At 45.1% G+C, this 19,643-nt stretch overlaps 1 protein-coding gene across 1 annotated transcript; it reads right to left on the minus strand.

Annotated features, from left to right (window-relative positions):
* Positions 1 to 301: 301 nt before the first annotated feature.
* LOC133832436 (uncharacterized) lies at positions 302 to 760 on the minus strand. Its single transcript, XM_062262780.1, has one exon. It carries the CDS (start codon positions 758 to 760, stop codon positions 302 to 304), a length of 459 nt encoding a protein of 152 aa, XP_062118764.1.
* Positions 761 to 19,643: the final 18,883 nt, after the last annotated feature.

A 19,643-nucleotide genomic window follows, 5' to 3' on the forward strand; every position in this document is an offset into this window, starting at 1 on the left:
ATTGAAGCATTTACACCTAATTTATAAGAGACCTTAAAATTGCACTAAGAGACCCTAAAATTGCACTAAGAGACTCTAAGGGTCGCATTGATGCATTTACACCTAATTTATAAGAGACCTTAAAATTGCACTAAAAGACCCAAATGGTCGCATTGAAGCATTACCACTAATATAAAAGACCTTCAAAATGCACTAAGAGACCCTAAGGGCCCCATTGGATTATATAGATTAAAAGAAAGATAAATCTCAACAGAGTTTACATAGATTAATAGAAGAAACTGTGAACATAGTGTTTACAAAACTATAAAATAATAATAATAAAATTAGTTGTGCTTCCAACATCTGATGGCGCATGACGAGTTGGACACTTCTGCGCATTATGTCCTGAATTCCCACATGCCCCACAATTATATTTTCTCTTAGAAACTTCACCTTGGGAAGGTATGCGGTTGATTTTTGGTCGCCCTTTAGTCATGTCTTCAGGTGGTGCTATCACTTGTATTGCAATAACATCTTCAGGAATGTTGGTCCACTGTGAGTTTGGAGGAACAAGATATATAGTTTCAACATATGCTAACAACCAGTATTCTGAAGTGTAGAATTTTGAACACAACGAATATATAAGTTCCCCAGTTTTTTGAGGTTGGGACTTTCCTGCTGCTGCTATGGCATGAATACATGGAAGCTTCTCAATATCAAAAATTTTGCACGTACAAATTTTTGACCTTAAATGCACTATTGCATCGAATTTTCCACACATTACATTGTACTCATTCTCATTTAATTAGAGTGTTATCAATGAACCAACTTCATCCCATCTTTTTCTTAAGGTTTCCTCTCTCTTCGGTGTCAATGGAGTTGTCACTGCATATGGTTCTCGACGACGAGTAAGGAACCACTGTCCCATGGTGCTTATGATAAAATCGATCATGACAATAATTGGATACTCTCTTGCCTTTCGCATCAAATTATTCACAGTCTCAACTATGTTAGTGGTCATAACTTCATACCGATTACCACCAAAATGTGCTCTCGACCACTTTTTGAACTTGACATCATTCTCAAGATACTTAGCAACACGTGGATATATTTTGCGAATATGGTCAAAATGTTTATCAAACTCTTCGATACAGTATGCAATTGCAGCTTTCTTGTACAATTTAGTCGAAGCAGCGCTTTTGAAACGATGTTTTATATTCTGCTTTACCTGCCAATAGCATGCCCCATGAGAAGCCATAACATAAACATGACGCACTGCATGTTCGATACTTTGATGTCTATCAAAAATAAAGCACAAGTCTCAACTATCAGGTATCAACTCCTTCAACTTCTCTAAGAACCATGTCCAAGAAGCGTTATTCTCACTATCAACCAAACCCCATGCAATGGGGTAAGTATGATATTCACTATCTTGTGTAGTTGCTACTAATAACACACCCTTATGCTTAGTTTTGATCCAAGCTGCATCTATACCAATTACTTTCCTCATGTAGGTGAACCCTCTTATAGCCACTCCCAAAGCCATAAAAAAGTACTTGAACATATTTTCTTAATCAAGTTCAATGTGGGTAACTGTGTCTGGATTTACCTACTTCAAAATATGACAATTCGAAGGGAGCAAGGAAAAAATTTCTTTTGTTGTTCCTCTGATCAAATTTTGAGCCCATTGTTTTCCTTTCCAAGCCTTCCAATAACTGACTTGAACTTTCATTTCCTCGCGCATGAATCCCGCGAGGCTTCTAGGGTCGAGTGGATCTTTACTGTTCTTGAAGTGTCCCTGTACACGAGCACCAATAACACGGCTGGATGCTTGTCTATGATTGGTATTTCGGTTCATCAATGAGCAAGTGTGAAGACCATGGTATTGTCAAATGACAAAGAATTCTGAATCTTTTATCTTTGTAGCACGCACTCGCCATAAGCAATTTTCACTAATACAACGAACTTCCTTCAATGACTTGTTTAATTTTATTGTTCTCATTTAAAATCTCCCATTAATGGCGATGATACTAAGATAATAACTCAATTCATCCTTACTTGCAAAGTGTCGACCCACATTTAAATCAGATCCATCATGTCTCCCACTATTTTAACTTGCTTCTTTGGTAAATTCTCCAATTTCAAAATTTCGATAAGGGATGATCTGACCGTTCTTGACTACATAGTCACCTCCCTCAGTTACATTGCTATTTTCTTCAACTAATGTATCACATTCCTCGAGTACATTGTCACCTCCCTCGTGTACTATATCATTTGGTGTTGGATTGGAACCAATGATGTCTCCATTGTTCGGCACTATATCTTCATTTGAAACTTGTTCGATTATATGACAACTAAAATAGTTATCATAAAAGCTTCCACTATCAAAATCATTATCATCACAACCAAACTCATCATCATCACCAACAAATCCATCACCATCACTAACAAGATTTGTCTTTCCTTTATCTTTATTCTTTTTTACGCACACATATAGAGGAATCGCGTCTTTATCTTTGTAGAATATCATAAGATCCTCAACATCAGAATCATTACAAACCTGACTTGGTGTCATCTTACTAAATGTTTCATTAACTAACTTATGAGTAATTTCAATTTCATACAAATTTCGATCAACACCTATTTTTTCGTAGACTTTATCCACTAATTGATGAAACTTTATACTTCTATCAACCAAAAATCCCTTATTGCAACCAGTACCAAACCATTCCCAAATGCGTTTATCTACAATCTTCCACTCACCATTATAGTCCATGCAAATAAAGGCATAATCCATATATGTCATAAAGTTAAATATTTAAATTAACAAGTATAAAATAAAAATACATATCAATTAGCTTATAATTACTTTAAATCCATACAAGTTCATTTTAAAACATACAAAACGACCCTAAGAGACCCCATGCGACCCTATGAATCAAATAGGGTCGCTTAGTGCAATTTGGGCATTGCTGAAAACTGCAATAAGAGACCCTGTGAGACCCATATGGGTCGCATAGGGTCGCTTAGTGCAATTTGGTCACTGCTGAAAATTGCACTAAGAGACCCTGTGAGACCCATATGGGTTGCATAGGGTCACTTAGTGCAATTTGGTCACTGCTGAAAATTGCACTAAGCAACCCTATGCAACCCATGAGTCTCACATGGTCGCTTAGTGCAATTTGGTCACTACGGAAAATTTCAGTAAGAGACTCTGTGAGACCCACGTGGGTCTCATATTGCCAGGTCGTCTTCAACCTCGAGTTGGACCTATTTTTACACTAGAATTTCATTTTTTTTTCAGCAGAAAAAGTTATATTTATGCTAAATATAGTTATATGACTTGAAATAATGAATACCCAATTGTAAAAACTGAGATTCAAGTAAAGTACTAACCTTTACAATAAATGAGGAAAGGAGAATCAGACCACTCACGTTCAAGAGTGCATGAGGATTTCTCTTTCCTAGGGTTACCTTTTTATTTTCAATCTAATTCAGCCAAAAAATATACATTAATGTTAATTAAATGAGTTTTAATTAAGATTTTGTTAATTAAAAAGAAAGGCCATTTTGCTAATAAAAGTTTTTGAAAAGCTATTTTCCTAATAAAAGTTTCCATTTAGGTCATTTTTACAAAACACTCGAAAACAAGATTGCTCTCCAAAGCATTCATAGTAAAATGGGCCTGGAAAGCGCTAAAAGAGAAGTAGTCTATAGAGTAGAGCTATGAATGCAAAATATATCAAAGGCAGGGAGTTCTTGGAGATGAATGGTAGTAGTGGAGATTCAATGATGTGGAAGGAAATATTACAGGAAAGAGACCTACTCTCTAAAGGATTGTGTAGGCAAATTAGAAATAGAGAGTCTACCTCCATCTAGTTTCATTCCTAGATTCCAAAGGGAGTATTGCAACCGCAACCTTTCCTTGATGCTACTGTTGGAATAAGCTGGGTCAAAGACTTCGTAATCAACCATCAATGGGATGTTTACAAGATCAGAACTTGGTTTGCTAAGAATGATGCGAAAAGGATCATTAATCTCCCTACCCACCACAAACAAAGAAGTTAGTGGATGTAGGTTGGGGAACAAAATGGAGCTTTCATAGTAAAATCGGCTTGTAGGCTGATCAACAACTATGGAATGCACCCTTTAGATAACTCAATTTGGAAATGGATATGGGGGACAAAAATGCATAACAAGTCAAAGATGTTCTATTGGCAGCTACTAAGAGATGGAAGGCTAACTTGAACAAAAATATCTACCAAATTCCATTTGGAAAATAAGGAATGCCCATTATGTGAAGAGGAAGATGAGACCAACGGCTGGTTTGGTTGTCAATGGCGTGTTCACTCAGCTAATGTGCAATAGGGAGGATGGACATGATGGTTGCAGTGCTTTAAAGTGGATACAAGCAGGTTGTCTCTTCTTAGTTTTGATCAATTCTTATTTCGTGTAGGAGTTGTATTGAAACTATGTTGTGAAAATTTGATTGATTTAAATACGCAAGTGTACGCAATCACACAAGTAATATAGTGATAAGTAAATCGTCTCCACAGGGATTGCAAAAAGAAAAATAGGCAAAAACAATTACTAAACAACTTAAAGGTATTAACAATTAAATGGGTTGTTTTTAAGCTAAACGGAATATTAAAAAGATGAAAATTCTAAAAAGAAAACGGAACTAAACAAAGTAATTAGAAAGAAATCCGTGGATTGTAGAATGGACTTGAATTATGAAATCCCCCTATGTCAATTATATTGAAGAGATTGCGGCAACAATATTTTAGCAAAACTCCCAGGTTAACAAGAATTCAATAAAACTCATAAAACTTTCTCAAATTCTATGATATTGATTCTTTTACCTAATTAAACATATTCTTATGCTGAATCAGATTTAAGAATACAAATTCAAGATTCAATTCTCAAAAGTTACATAAGGCAAATAACACATCCATATAATACTTAATAACATAACCTAACATAAATTATGACTTGTGTCATCCAAGTTCTTCCCATTATATTTAATCATTCCAGCATCAAACATAATTAAAACAATCTTGCCATTGCTGGCCAAACAACAATAAGAAATTAACAATAAGCACACTTGAATGAACAAGAGAGATTTCACTAAAATAAGGTGCAAGAAATTACTACTGTTGACGCGGTTCTTCGCCAACAGGTAATTAAGAGAATGAGAGAAAAGGATTAGTGCTAAATGTGAACCGAAATAGATGTATGATCTTAGGGGACGAAAGGGGTGACTCAAGACACGGTTTTTAAGTGGTTCGAAGGTTAAAATCCTTCTACTCCACTAGTCAATATTATTGATCTATACTGAGTATTTGGTTACAAAGTATTTCTTACAAGAGATTATCTTTCCAACCCCTATCAACTCCCAGGGTCTCCATATTTATAGGAGAAGGCACCTAGAAGTTGGTAGGGAGGCCATCCCGTGACCTTCTTACTTGTCGTATCAATTCTGTGACATTCATGATTAATTCCTAAACCTGACACATAAGTATGGTCAAATCAATAGGTAAGGAAGTAATGGGCCGCACGGCCCAACCCCACCGTGGGTGTCTGAACACGCATGTTCCTGCTGCGTGTCCGAGAAGTCAGGGGGATATCAGACACGTGATGCCTGATATATTCACGTTTAACTTGCGTGCGTTTACTTCTCAAGGGGTCATAGCTCCACATGCAGCTCGTACCGCGAGCTGCATGCTGGACTCGACCTTTGGCCTTCAAAGGGCCTGCACCAGTCTCGGACAATGGAGGCGAGCTCTTTGGGCTTCCTCGAGCTAATGACAGAAGCTCCAGTTTCGGGGGAGTTCATGAGATAACTACGATTAGTCAACAGCTCGGCTTGCTAATCAGCCTGTGGGAAAACCAGGCCGTACATCTGCCCCCCAAGCTCCTGCTCATGGTATACCACGTCGTATATAAGACCACAGTAGGGGCTTTTGGACTTCCCCATGAACTCTTCGCATTCCACCTTTTATGCAGGCATCTGATACGTGGAACATCGTGGGTGGCGACGGTACGTCTTACGAGAACCGCATTTAATGGTCTAGCCCATGCCCAGCAGTCGTTTCGTATTTCGAGTGAAGGGCCTCGGATCCCCCATCAGGGCCATCCAACGGCCCTCTATACGTGATCCTTTACGCATATAAAAAAGGGGTGGCCACCCTACGCATGGGCCACCCTTTTATTCAAAAAAATTCAAGCTTCAAGCTCCTCTTCTTCTTCTCTCTATATCTCCAGAAGAACAAGACCCTTGATCCCGTTACTGCTACTTTCAGCGTTCAAGAAGCTTAGGCGCACGGACTTCTCCGAAGCTTTGGAAGCCACTACACCGACGAAGCTCTTACCAACGCAACACCTTCGTCTACCTCCCAGCCATACACTGTAAGTTTCTTGAAAATATGTTACTGTAGCTTAGGTAAAAAAAATTACTGTAGTTGCATGCAAGGGTTTGCTGAGTTTTGTGGATATGGAGGGTGACAGCCTTTTTTAGGTCTTAGCATATTTGTTGTAGAAAATCGCTTTAGAGCAAGGGTTTCAGGATGCTTTTTCTGGGGAAAATTTCTGGGTAGGAGTTTTGGGAATTTTGGGTGCAAAACCGGGTAGCTTAGGGAACACGCCTCATAAGCGGTTTTGCAATTTCCTGCCTACTAAACCTTTCCCCCCAAGGAAAATTCTATCCTGACCCACCTGACACACGAATCCCGAGTAATCAGGGATCAGTTGGGAGCACAAGCGCGTGTTCATCGAACCGCGTGGTCCCACTCTCCACGGGCTGGGCTTACCTCAGCTCGTGTAAATAATAATTGATTTTCCCTCATGCTTGGGTCGCCTTTTCTGAAATGTTTTCTTTTGTTCGTTAGGCGACCAGATGGCTCCAAAGAGAAATCTCCCACAGAAGAACGTTAGCAGCTCGGCCCCCCAGCAGGACAAAGGGAAGGCGGCGATGCCCAGCTCCCCGATCCCCCGCTTCGGGCCAATAGTGGAGAAGGAGGTCGAGGTGACCCCTGATGCCTTCTTTGAGGCGGAAAGGATTGTCTCGAAGATAACCGACCAGGCGAAGATTAACAAAATCTTCCTTTCCCACAATATCGCCCTAGGGAAAGCGTCTGTGGTGGCCCGACCTGCTGTGGAGGGTGAGCGGAGCTGTTCGCCGCTTGACGAGTCGTTCACGGCCTGGAGCGGTGAACACTTTAAGACAGGGGCCTTCCTTCCATTGGATCAGTACTTTGCTGATTTCCTTAATTATGTGGGGTTGGCCCCATTTCAGCTCCCTCCCAATTCCTACCGTCTGCTGGCAGGGTTGAGGTACTTGTTCCAGAAGCACGAGTGGGAGGTCCCCACTCCTACAGACATTTTATACTTCTTTTGCCTCAAAGCCAGCCCGGACCAGCGGGGGCGAGGTGACGGGTTCTACTATTTAACCCGGTTTCCCAATACGGCGGCGGTCATCGAGCTGCCCAGCCACCCCAATGACTTTAAGGACAAGTTCTTCATGTCGACTGGTTTCCGAAACTGCAAGCACCACTATTTCAATCGTCCTCGTAAGTTTCTTCCGTCCTTAGCTCGCCTCTTAAGTGTTATTTTAGCTCCTCCCGTACTCCATTCTGACTCAAACTAATCTTGCAGCCATCTTCGCGAGGACAGAGAAGTCCGTGACCCTCGGGGGCCAATATGACACGCTGGCGGGCTTGCCCCCCAGTGAGAAGGATTATCGCGCGCTCGTGACGGACGAGACAATGGTGTTCTGCAAGTTGATTTTTCCAAATCAGACCCTGAACCTAAAGAGGCCCCGGGGGCCGCCTCCAGCTCGGGACACCAGACCTATCATCGTGGAGGAGGTCGTAGGGGATGAAGACGAGGAGGACGAGGGCGACGAAGTTCCGCTCGTGAGGAGCAGGAAGAGGACCTTGGAGGTCGCCCAGAGGATGGGCGAGGAGAGGATCCAATCCGGAGCAGCCGCGGGTCCTTCTGGCCAAGGTAACCCTCACTTGTTTAGGAGTCTAGATAGGGCCACTGCAAACCCCCGGCTGGCTAGGTTCAATCCTAGGCAGCTCGTCCATCGTCACCGAAGCGATCCGGACATGAACACACTCCTGCTCCATTGTGTTGACCGGCTCGTGCTGGATCACCAAGAGAGCTGGCCTAGGGGTACCGTAGTAGTAGATAACACCCTAGCCTTTAGGTCGATCCTATTCGAGGAGTATGGGACCAACCTACGCACATGGCCATCACTCCAGAGGGGTATCTATGCTCCGGGGCTTAGGCAGTATGTAGAAGAATCTAGCCCTGAGTCAGAACCAGACCTAGAACTTGCGCCAATTCTGGAAATAATCATCTTAGGTTCTTCCAGCTCGGGGGGTAGGGCTCCTTTAGTATTCGCACACTTTTTATATTTAACCCTTTATCCTTGTCTGTATGGTTGCTAACTTGTACTAACCATGTTTTTGTTTTGACAGAAGAAATGTCTCAGCCCGAGGATAGCTTGCGAGGCGCGGTCTTCGGGGGAAACCCTTCGGTCGGACCAAGACTAAAAAGGCTCCGGGGGTCCAGAAGCGCCGCTGGGACCTCCACCAAGTCTCCGGCAAAGGAGAAGGAGAAAACCCCGGCTGCCCAGGACACGGGAGAAATTCTTCCCACCGCAGGAGCAGGCCAAATGCCTCCCCCACCTCCGCGAGCTCCAGCCGCCATTCAGGACGGAGGAATGGAGATCAGGACTCCGGTCGTGGCGGTCTCCGATGTGCGCATCCCAGTCAACCCTCAGGACCTGGAGAAGATCCCAGAAGCCTTCCGGGGGATGGTGTATGAGTCGGCGAACTACGCCGTCAGCCATACATACAAGTTCACCGAGAAGGAGCTCCGGGCCATCGAGACCATGAGACCGGTGGACGTGCTGGAATCTTCAATGGGCATGGCCATGACAGTAAGCCAACCTAGACTTGTGTTGTTTTTTTTTTTTTTTTTTTTACTCTTTGCTCTGCTTGTTCCTAAGGCAATTGTCTCTTTGTCTTTGCAGAGCGTTGTCGCCCTACACTGGAGCATCATCAGGACCAAAACTCAGCTCGAGGATATGAGGATCGAGCACCAAGCCTCCCTCCGGGAGGCTAAGGCGACTGAAGATGCCTTGGCGACCGCGAAGGCCGAGTTAGAGAAAGCCCTCTCGAAGGTCCAGGAGCTCGAAACCTCCCTTGCCACCTCGCGGGCGGATCTTGAGGCTGCGAAGACTGAGATCCAGACCGCCCAGGTCGCCCTAGAGGCCGAACGGAACACTTCGGAGCAGTCCATGCAGGATCTGTTCTATCATTGCTGGGCTTACAATCCGGAGGCGGACTTCTCGTTCATGGAACCGAGTCTTTGGGCGCGCTTGCTGGTTAAATTCCAAGCTCGCCTTGAGAAAGAGGCACTGCCTTCGGAGATTGGGGAAGCCTCTGGCGCGGCGGAGCAGGGTGAGACAGCGACCTCCAAGGGGCCATCTGACAAAGCTTAGGGCGTTCTTTCCCTGTGGCGCTTGAACATTTTTAAGTATATTTTTTTTTGTAACCTTCGCATGAGGTGTTTTCACCTCGAGACAATTTGCTTTAACATTTTTAATTTATGCTCTTTTATGCTTTTAAGCATTTCGGTTATAATTTATTGAAAAACTTAGTTCGTGTTAATTTTTATCCATATCTCGAGTTCTTTAATAAGAACAACGATCAGTAGATTTAAATCAACTTCTAAGTTTTATGACCCGGTTAAAACCAGGAACTTAATTTGAAAAACTTAGTTCGTGTTAACTTTTATCCATATCTCGAGCTCTTTAAGAAGAATAGCAATCAACGGATTTAAATCAACTTCTAAGTTTTTATGACCCGGTTAAAACCAGGAACTTAATTTGAAAAACTTAGTTCGTGTTAACTTTTATCCATATCTCGAGCTCTTTAAGAAGAACAGCAATCAACGGATTTAAATCAACTTCTAAGTTTTTATGACCCGGTTAAAACCAGGAACTTAATTTGAAAAAACTTAGTTCATGTTAACTTTTATCCATATCTCGAGCTCTTTAAGAAGAACAACGATCAACGAATTTAAATCAACTTCTAAGTTTTTATGACCCGGTTAAAACCAGGAACTTAATTTGAAAAAACTTAGTTCGTGTTAACTTTTATCCATATCTCGAGCTCTTTAAGAAGAACAACGATCAACGGATTTAAATCAACTTCTAAGTTTTTATGACCCGGTTAAAACCAGGAACTTAATTTGAAAAAAAAAAAAACTTAGTTCGTGTTAACTTTTATCCATATCTCGAGCTCTTTAAGAAGAACAACGATCAACGGATTTAAATCAACTTCTAAGTTTTTATGACCCGGTTAAAACCAGGATAGGACTTAGTTAGTGTTAACCCTTATCAATATCTCACGTTTTTGAGAAAACCACGGTCAATCGATAGGGATCAACATCTAAGTCGTTAAGGAGACCTGGTTATATCCAGGTACCATGTGCCCCTCAAGTAGCTGGGAAAGGGTCTTTCGTGGTTACTTTATATTACACTTGCAAATATGCATAAAAAGTTGATTTTCATTAATACATAAGAAGTGGCCTTCCAGGCCTTACAAGTAAATCATTGGTAATATCTCTTTAAGTGGACGGTGTTCCAAGTTCACGGGACCGCCCCTCCATCAAGTCGAGCTAGCTTATAAGTTCCCTCCTTGATGACTTCGATGACCTAGTATGGCCCTTCCCAGTTCGGTCCCAAAACTCCATCTCTGGGATCTTTTCCGGCGAGGAAAACTCTTCTCAGGACCAAGTCGCCTACGCTAAAGGTGCATTTTTTAACCTTGGTGTTGAAGTAGCGGGCGATTTTCTTCTGATAATGGGCGAGCTTAAGTTGCGAATCCTCCCGCCTTTCCTCAACCAGATCGAGGGAATGGCACAAGAGCTCGTGGTTTCGATCTGGGTCGTAAGATTGGACTCTATGCGAAAGAACCTTTATCTCCACAGGGAGGACTGCCTCACTCCCAAAAGTTAAAGAAAAGGGAGTATGACCCGTAGGAGTTCGATGCGAGGTCCGGTATGCCCATAGGATCTGGGGGAGCTGTTCCGGCCAGACCCCCTTTGCTTCGTGTAATCTTTTCTTGAGGCTCGCCTTTAAGGTCTTGTTGACAGCTTCGACCTGGCCATTAGCTTGAGGATAGGCCACGGAGGAGAAACTTTTCACAATCCCATGTCTGTCACAGAACTCAGTGAACAGGTCGCTGTCGAACTGAGTGCCGTTATCGGAGACGATCTTCTTGGGCAGGCCGAAGCGACAGATGATGCTTTTAACCACGAAGTCAAGCACCTTTTTGGACGTGATTGTTGCCAACGGCTCTGCCTCAGCCCACTTGGTAAAGTAGTCGATGGCTACCACGGCGTAACGAACCCCGCCCATTCCAATGGGCAGGGCGCCTACTAAGTCTATTCCCCAAACGGCAAATGGCCAAGGGGCCGAGATCATTTTCAGCTCGACTGGAGGAGCTCGGGTAACCGCAGTGAATCGCTGGCACTTGTCGCACCTCTTCACGTATGAGATCGAGTCTTTGGACAGAGTCGGCCAGTAATACCCTTGTCTGAGAACTTTTAAGGCCAGGCTCTGCCCCCCAGTGTGGTCTTCGCAGAATCCTTCGTGAACTTCCCGCAGGATGACCTTTGCTTCACTTGGATGAACGCACCGGAGGAGAGGTAGGGAATGCCCACGTCGGTACAACACCCCATCGACCAGCGTATATCTCGGAGCTTGATACAAGATTCGCCGTGCGTCGTTACGTCCTTCAGACAGCGTTCCCTCGACGAGATACTCAAGAATGGGGGTCATCCAGGTCGGCCTAGCGTCAATCATTTCGACCTCCGCCCGATCTCCCTCTATACTTGGTTGCTCCAAGAATTCTATCGGCACCAATCCCAAGGTCTCCGCCTCTCCCGAGGTGGCGAGCTTGGCAAGAGCATCTGCATTAGTGTTATGCTCCCGAGGTATCTGTTCGATCGATCCTCGCTCAAATGCGGATAGGTCAACTTTTACCTTTGTCAGATAGGCGGCCATCTTGGGTCCCCGCGCCTGATATTCGCCCAGGACCTGGTTTACCACGAGCTGGGAGTCACTGAAGCACTGGACGGAGATCACCTTTAACTCCCTGGCTATCCTCAGGTCGGCCAGCAAAGCTTCGTACTCCGCCTCGTTGTTGGAGGCCTTGAACCTGAACCTTAGCGCCAAATGGAATCTATGTCCCTCGGGGGATATCAGAATGATTCCGGCCCCGGAGCCGTTCTCATTGGACGAACCATCTACAAAGATCTTCCACAACGATTGGGGTGAGGTGAGCTGAGATGAGTCCTCTGCTGGATTCTTCTGGAATCCCGTGCATTCTGCCACGAAATCAGCGAGGGCCTGACTTTTTATAACAGTTCGCGGGGTGTAGAAAATCTCGAACTGACTGAGTTCGACCGCCCATTTTAACAAACGTCCCGATGCTTCAGGTTTTTGCAGAACCTGCCTTAGAGGCTGATCGGTCATGACGTGCACTGAGTGGGATTGGAAGTACGGCCTGAGCTTTCGCGAGGTCGTGATCAGGCATAACGCCAATTTTTCCATCAGTGGGTATCATGATTCTGCCCCGAGAAGTCTCTTGCTGATGTAGTAGACTGGTTTCTGAGCTTGGTCCTCTTCTCGTACCAGTACGGCACTAGCTGCATCCTTAGTGACAGCTAGGTAGAGAAAAAGAGGCTCGCCTGCCTTGGGCTTGGATAGCACAGGTGGTTCAGCCAGATGCGCCTTCAGGTCGAGGAAAGCGCTTTCACACTCTACTGTCCATTCAAACTTCTTGTTTTCTTGGAGCAGGTTGTAGAAGGGCAAACACTTATCGGTTGACTTGGAAATAAACCGGTTCAGCGCCGCCACTCTTCCTGTTAAGCCCTGGACATCTTTCCGCGACCTAGGCGAAGGAAGCTCGAGCAGTGACCTGATCTTGTCGGGGTTTGCCTCGATTCCTCGGGTATTGACTATAAACCCCAAGAATTTTCCTGACGCGACTCCAAAAGTGCATTTTTGGGGATTGAGCTTCATGCGGTATTCTCGTAATATTTTAAAGCACTCTTCCAGGTCGGAAACATGGTTGTCGGCAGTCTTTGACTTGACTAGCATGTCATCAACGTACACTTCCATGTTTTTCCCGATCTGGTCCGCGAACATTCTGTTTACTAATTGTTGGTAGGTAGCTTCGGCGTTCTTCAGACCGAAAGGCATGACCTTGTAGCAATAGACATTAGTCGGGGTCATGAAGCTCGTGTGCTCTTGGTCCGCCGGATTCATCGCGATCTGATTGTAGCCTGAGTACGCATCCCTAAAGGACATGAGCTCGTGCCCCGCTGTGGCATCCACCAGCTGATCGATCCTTGGTAATGGAAAACAATCCTTGGGGCAGGCTTTATTCAGGTCGGAGAAGTCAATGCAGGTTCGCCACTTCCCGTTGGGCTTTGGAAATAGCACGGGGTTGGCGACCCAAATTGGAAACTTGGCTTCACAGATAAAGCCACACTTTTTGAGTCGGGCCACTTCTTCTTCTAGGGCTTCAGCTCGGGTTGTTCCTAAATGTCTTTGCTTCTGAGACTTGGCAGGAACGCTTTTATCCAGATGGAGCGTGTGCATGATGACACTCGGGCTAATTCCCACCATGTCCTCGTGGGACCAGGAAAATACATCTAAGTTATCCCGCAGAAACGTAATCAGCTCCGTCTTCCTCTTGCTACAGAGGTTTTTCCCGAGCTTGACCATCCGTGATGGATTTTGTGGATCAAGGTTCACCTCCTCGAGCTCCTCAATAGCCTGGAGCTCTGATCTTTCTTCGCCTACTCGGGGGTCAATGTCCTCACTCAAGGCGACATTTTCCCCTTTGGCGTTTTGAGGTTTTTCAATCTCAGGAGCCGCCGAGGGTTCCTGGGATTCCTCTTCACTCAGAATGGCCATAGCCAGCTGCCCGTGTTTAGATTTTCCCTTCATGGAAATGCTGTAGCATTCCCTGGCAGCGAGCTGATCGCCCTGGATCGTGCAGATTCCCGTCGAGGTGGGGAACTTCATGGCGAGGTGTCGGATGGAAGTGATGGCCTCGAAAGCTATGAGCGTAGGTCGGCCCAAAATGGCGTTGTAAGCAGCGGAGCAGTCTATGACCACGAACTCTAGTAGTTTGGATATTGTTCGAGATTCTTCTCCTAGGGTGATCACCAGCTCGATCGTCCCTATCGCTGCTGATCCTTCTCCCAAAAAACCATACAGCATCATGGAGGTTGCCTTTAGATCGGCGACAGTCAGACCCATCTTCTCTAATGTGGATCGGAATAAAAGGTTCACCGAACTCCCGTTGTCTATTAACACTCTTCTCACTCTCTGGTTGGCGAGCTGGACTGCTACAACCAAGGGATCATTGTGAGGGAACTGGACATGGCCTGCATCTTCCTCCGTGAAAATGATCGGTTGTCTTTCCAATCGCTGCTGCTTTGACTGGCGCTGCTCCGGGACAAACTCCACTCTGTTATGAGCCTTTAGTTCATTCACATATCTCTTCTGGGCGCCTCTGCTTGTGCCAGCCATGTGCGGACCTCCCGATATGGTGGATATCTCTCCTCCGATCACGGGAGGAGGGACGTCCTGATCTACCTGGGACCCGGGCTGACTGGCTGGGACCTCTGGAGTAGGCCGACTCGCTGGGACCCGGTTCCGCGAGTATTGAGCCAAGGGGCCGGCTCGGATGAGAGTCTCGATCTCATCTTTTAAATGCCTACAATCTTCGGTATTGTGGCCCACATCGTTATGAAAACGGCAAAATTTGGAAGTGTCTCTCTTTCCCTTGTGGTGCTTCAATGGCTCCGGCCTCTTCCAGGGGACCCGAGTAGAGTTGGCCAAGAAGATACTCTCTCTGGACTGAGTGAGCTCGGTATACGTCATGAAGACGGGCTTGAACTTATCTACGAACGTATTCTTCTTTTGGCCTTGCTGACTGTTTTCGCCATTGCCCTTTCTCTTGCCTCCACCGGGCTGGTTGCTCTGTGCGACGTTCGGGGTCGTTATCGCAACCTCCGCCCCTGTCCCCGCAGGCTGATCGAGAACCTAGCTGGTTCCCGCAGCAGAGGCCTCGGCTTCTTCCAAGTTTATCCACTCTTGGGCCCTGTTAAGGAATTCGTTGACCGAGCTGACTCCCTTCCTCTGTATATCCTTCCATAGGTCTCCTCCGACAAGGATTCCGGTTCTCATGGCCATGAGCTTAGAGCTATCATCCGCGTCTCTAGCTCGAGCAGCGATGTTTGCGAATCTGCTCAGGTAGGCCTTCAGAGTCTCACCGGGCTGCTGTCTCACGTTGGCCAGGGAGTCGGCCTGAACACGGGCGGCCTGGGAGGCTCGAAATGCCCTTTTGAAGTCGGCTGAGAAGGCCTTCCAGGAGCTGATTGACTGTTTTTTACTTTGCTTGAACCACTGTCTGGCAGGTCCAGTCAGCGTGGAGGGGAAGATCAAGCATCTCAGCTCTGGGCCAATGTTATGGGCCATCATTAGGGTGTTGAACATCCCTAAATGGTCCGAGGGGTCTCCGTCCCCGTTGAACTTTGACAGGTGAGGCATACGGAAACCAAACGGGTATGCCGTCGCTGCTATGTTGGGGGCAAAGAGTTCCATCTCGTCCCCTGAATCATATTTGTCTTTTTCTTTTTCTAATAGAAGTTTCCTCATCAGATCCTCCATCTGGGTCAGGCGATCGAGGGTTTGGTCCTGATGTCCTTGGTTATTCCGAGGCTGTTCAACAGCTCCGGATCCATTATACACATTTGGTGGGTTATTGCCCCTCCTATCTTGAGATAGGTTATTTGGGACATTCCCTCCGTTGCGTATTTCGGACAGGGCCCCCCCTGAACGAGCCTGGCCACCACTTCCAGCTCGGTCCTCTCTATGGGAGTTGAGGCAATCTCGAAGGTCGCCTTCCTGGGTTCTCTGGTGACTTTGCGCCGAACTTAACCGCTGACGCAGGTCTCCCCCAGAGAGATCACTTCGGCGACTGCCGGTCCAGTGGCTCCTGCTGGATAGGCTTGGAGTCCGCCTTTGGTGGTGACGATCTGAGTTTCCCTCCGGCGCCCTGCTACGCCGGGAAGGTCCAGCAGACGGTGGGTTTCTCCTACTACTCCCGTAGGCTGGGACGTCCCAGACGAGCCGAGGAGGAGACGGATATCTGATCGGAGATGGAGGATGCCTGACTGGAGAGGCGATCCTAGTTCCGTCTGGACGAATCAAGTTTGGTGGGGGCCTTTCGGCCCTGCCAGTCTGCTGGTCCTGCGCCGGGCGATCTGGACGAGGCACAGGACGGTCCTCGGGGACGGGCTGTCGTCGCGAGCCGTCCCCGGATCTTCTTCGGGAATTTCCTCGAGCTCCCCTGGGCGTCCTCGAGGATGGCTGAGAGCTAGGAGTTGACGTCCTAACCGAACGGCTGTATTGTTGTTGTCTAGTCCTAGGCACTTCCCCGAAGTCTGCATCTCGATGGTGTGATGAAGGGGTGGAGTTGGCTGCTGGAAGTCTATCCGACCGGCTATACCTGGACCGGTTACCCCGGCGAGACTTAGGAGCCTCACCTTGCCTCTCTCCAACGTTAACGTCGGTTGTGAGAGGGGGTAGTCGGGCCAGGATATCCTTGATTTGCTGGCTGGCCGTTGCTAACTTGCTCCTCAGTTGAGCGTTCTCCATCTCCACCGCAGTATAATAACATGGGTTCGGATTAGGTGGCCGAGGCGCCGAACTACCGGTATCATCTTGGCCCGCCGGCTGTTTTCCTGGCCGCTGCTGGACTTCAGGAATTTGTTCATCAGGGATGGTAGTATGATGAGCCTCCTGCCCATCATGTTGTTCTGTCTCGTTGCCATGCCTGGACCGTGTAGTCACCATAGTTGGATGTTTGCAGCAGCACTAATCGAACTTGCTCTCAATGAAAGCACTAAACTGTTGACGCGGTTCTTCGCCAATAGGTAATTAAGAGAATGAGAGAAAAGGATTAGTGCTAAATGTGAACCGAAATAGATGTATGATCTTAGGGGACGAAAGGGGTGACTCAAGACACGGTTTTTAAGTGGTTCGAATGTTAAAATCCTTCTACTCCACTAGTCAATATTATTGATCTATACTCAGTATTTGGTTGCAAAGTATTTCTTACAAGGGATTATCTTTCCAACCCCTATCAACTCCCAGGGTCTCCATATTTATAGGAGAAGGCACCTGGAAGTTGGTAGGGAGGTCATCCCGTGACCTTCTTACTTATCGTATCAATTCTGTGACATTCATGATTAATTCCTAAACCTGACACATAAGTATGGTCAAATCAATAGGTAAGGAAGTAATGGGCCGCACGGCCCAACCCCACCGTGGGTGTATGAACACGCACGTTCCTGCTGCGTGTCCGAGAAGTCAGGGGGATATCAGACACGTGATGCCTGATATATGCACGATTACCTTGCGTGTGTTTACTTCTCAAGGGGTCATAGCTCCACATGCAGCTCGTACCGCGAGCTGCATGCTGGACTCGACCTTCGGCCTTCAGAGGGCCTGCACCAGTCTCGGACAATGGAGGCGAGCTCTTTGGGCTTCCTCGAGCTAATGACAGAAGCTCCAGTTTCGGGGGAGTTCATGAGATAACTACGATTAGTCAGCAGCTCGGCTTGCTAATCAGCCCGTGGGAAAACCAGGACGTACAACTACACTATGACATAGGGTTCATCAACAATTCAGGCTACACAAAAATTAGTTCATGGCTGATTTAAAGAGAATTAATCAAAATTTAATATTGTCCATAAGTATTCAGAGTAGAAATTCAAATAGAAAATATAAGATGAAGTTTAGAAACAAGAGAAAGAACAAATCAAATTGATGATGAATCTTTTTTATGCGTTATCCTCTTCTTCCTCCTTGTTTTCGGGTTTTCTTCATCTATCTCTTGCTTTTCTTTCCCAAAAAATGGCAAACCCCTCCACTTTGTGCGGCTCCTTTCTCTATGTACCTCTAGGTTTCCCAATTTAGCCATCTAAGTACAAAATTGCCCCTCCTTTTGGTTCATGTGGGTTTCTTTCCTTATTTTCTTTGACATTTGCTTCCAATATTGACTCATGTTTTTTGTACTTGCCACCTCAGCCACTAATCCAGCTCACCCTCTGAATTTCCAAGCACGCATAAATGTCCAAAAGAAGCCTGATCAAAATGCTTCAGCAAAATCTGCTTTGCTACTGTAAACCTGCTATTTCAACAATCAAAATTAAGCTTAGATAGTTTCACAATTTTAGTTTCATTCTTTGTACAAATATATATTTATGAAAACTATTGTTTTCAACCCATTAGCTATTAAAAACTACAAAAACAACTAAACTTAACTAAGATCATAAAAACACAAAAGTTAGTTACAAAAACTAAATATAAACTAACATCATCATCGATTTTTCCACATTTATAAGTTTAAAAGCACATGAAATAACTCTTTATTCAAGAGTTATCAAACTAATCTGGAGAAAACAAAATACAGTTGTTCATGGAGGGAAAAAAAGTTAATATTATACAACTTATTGCAAAAATGAATCATAGGTTATCAGAGTTGAACCAGGGAGACTTAAACAAACCATTTAAGGGTAATGAATGGTTACCACCTCCTTAAGGGTGGATAATGTGTACTACGGTTGTCTCTATTGGAAAGTTTTCTTTTGCAGGGGCAACAATCTTCAGGGTTCACCATGCCAAAGTCATCAAAATAGCAACCACAATAATTCAACACTTGGACCCTACGTTGGCGGAGACGGTGGCATTGGCTAAAGCACCCCAAGTAGCCAAAGAAGTTGACTTCAAAAATGTAGTGTTCCAGAGTGATTCTATACCGGCAATTGATGCACTGACTACTCAGGAGGTATCAACAATAAAGGTGGAGCTGCAAGAACCTTTCAACTGGTTCAAAGAGGCAACTTTCAGCACTGGAATTATGGGACATTCAGAAAATACCAAGAGAATGCAACTATACTGCACACAATATTGCTAGATGAGCAAGAATAAACCAAAGGCAGAACAACATTCCACTGGATCAAATCAACATGGAGCTACTAACTGACTACAAAGAGGCCCAGCTGCCATCGGGCGCCCTACTGGTGGCGACAGTTAATCACAGGGCTTGTTTATCTCCTAGTCGGTTTAGCTTGCTTAGTTTATCTTGTTGTTACCTTTTAAATTTCTGTTTGACTTAGTTAGTGGGTTTCCACATTGTTTTAGTTATGTTTCCTTGTTGTTCTGTTTTAGTTATGTTTGCTTGTTGTTCTTGTTGGACAGTTATTCGGATACTTCCAGGTTCTGCTTTGAATCCTAAGGTTTATTATATTGCTAAGCCCTAACTTGAGGCATTTTCTCTCAAAAAAAAAAGGGATGGTGACGTAAGACCATGCATTCAGTTGTAATCTAAACTTCCGATAAGATAAAGGTAATCTAATGAGATGATAAATTATTTAAACAACTCAGACGAAGGTTTTAAATAGTTATATATAAAGGATTAAAGAAAGGGTAATACTCCATACACTTTTAATTTACACAAGGATGTGTATTTGATTTTAACTATGGATGCTTTTAAGTAAAG

This window comes from Humulus lupulus, chromosome 4 (genome assembly GCF_963169125.1).
Source record: "Humulus lupulus chromosome 4, drHumLupu1.1, whole genome shotgun sequence".
NCBI classification, from domain to species: domain Eukaryota; kingdom Viridiplantae; phylum Streptophyta; class Magnoliopsida; order Rosales; family Cannabaceae; genus Humulus; species Humulus lupulus.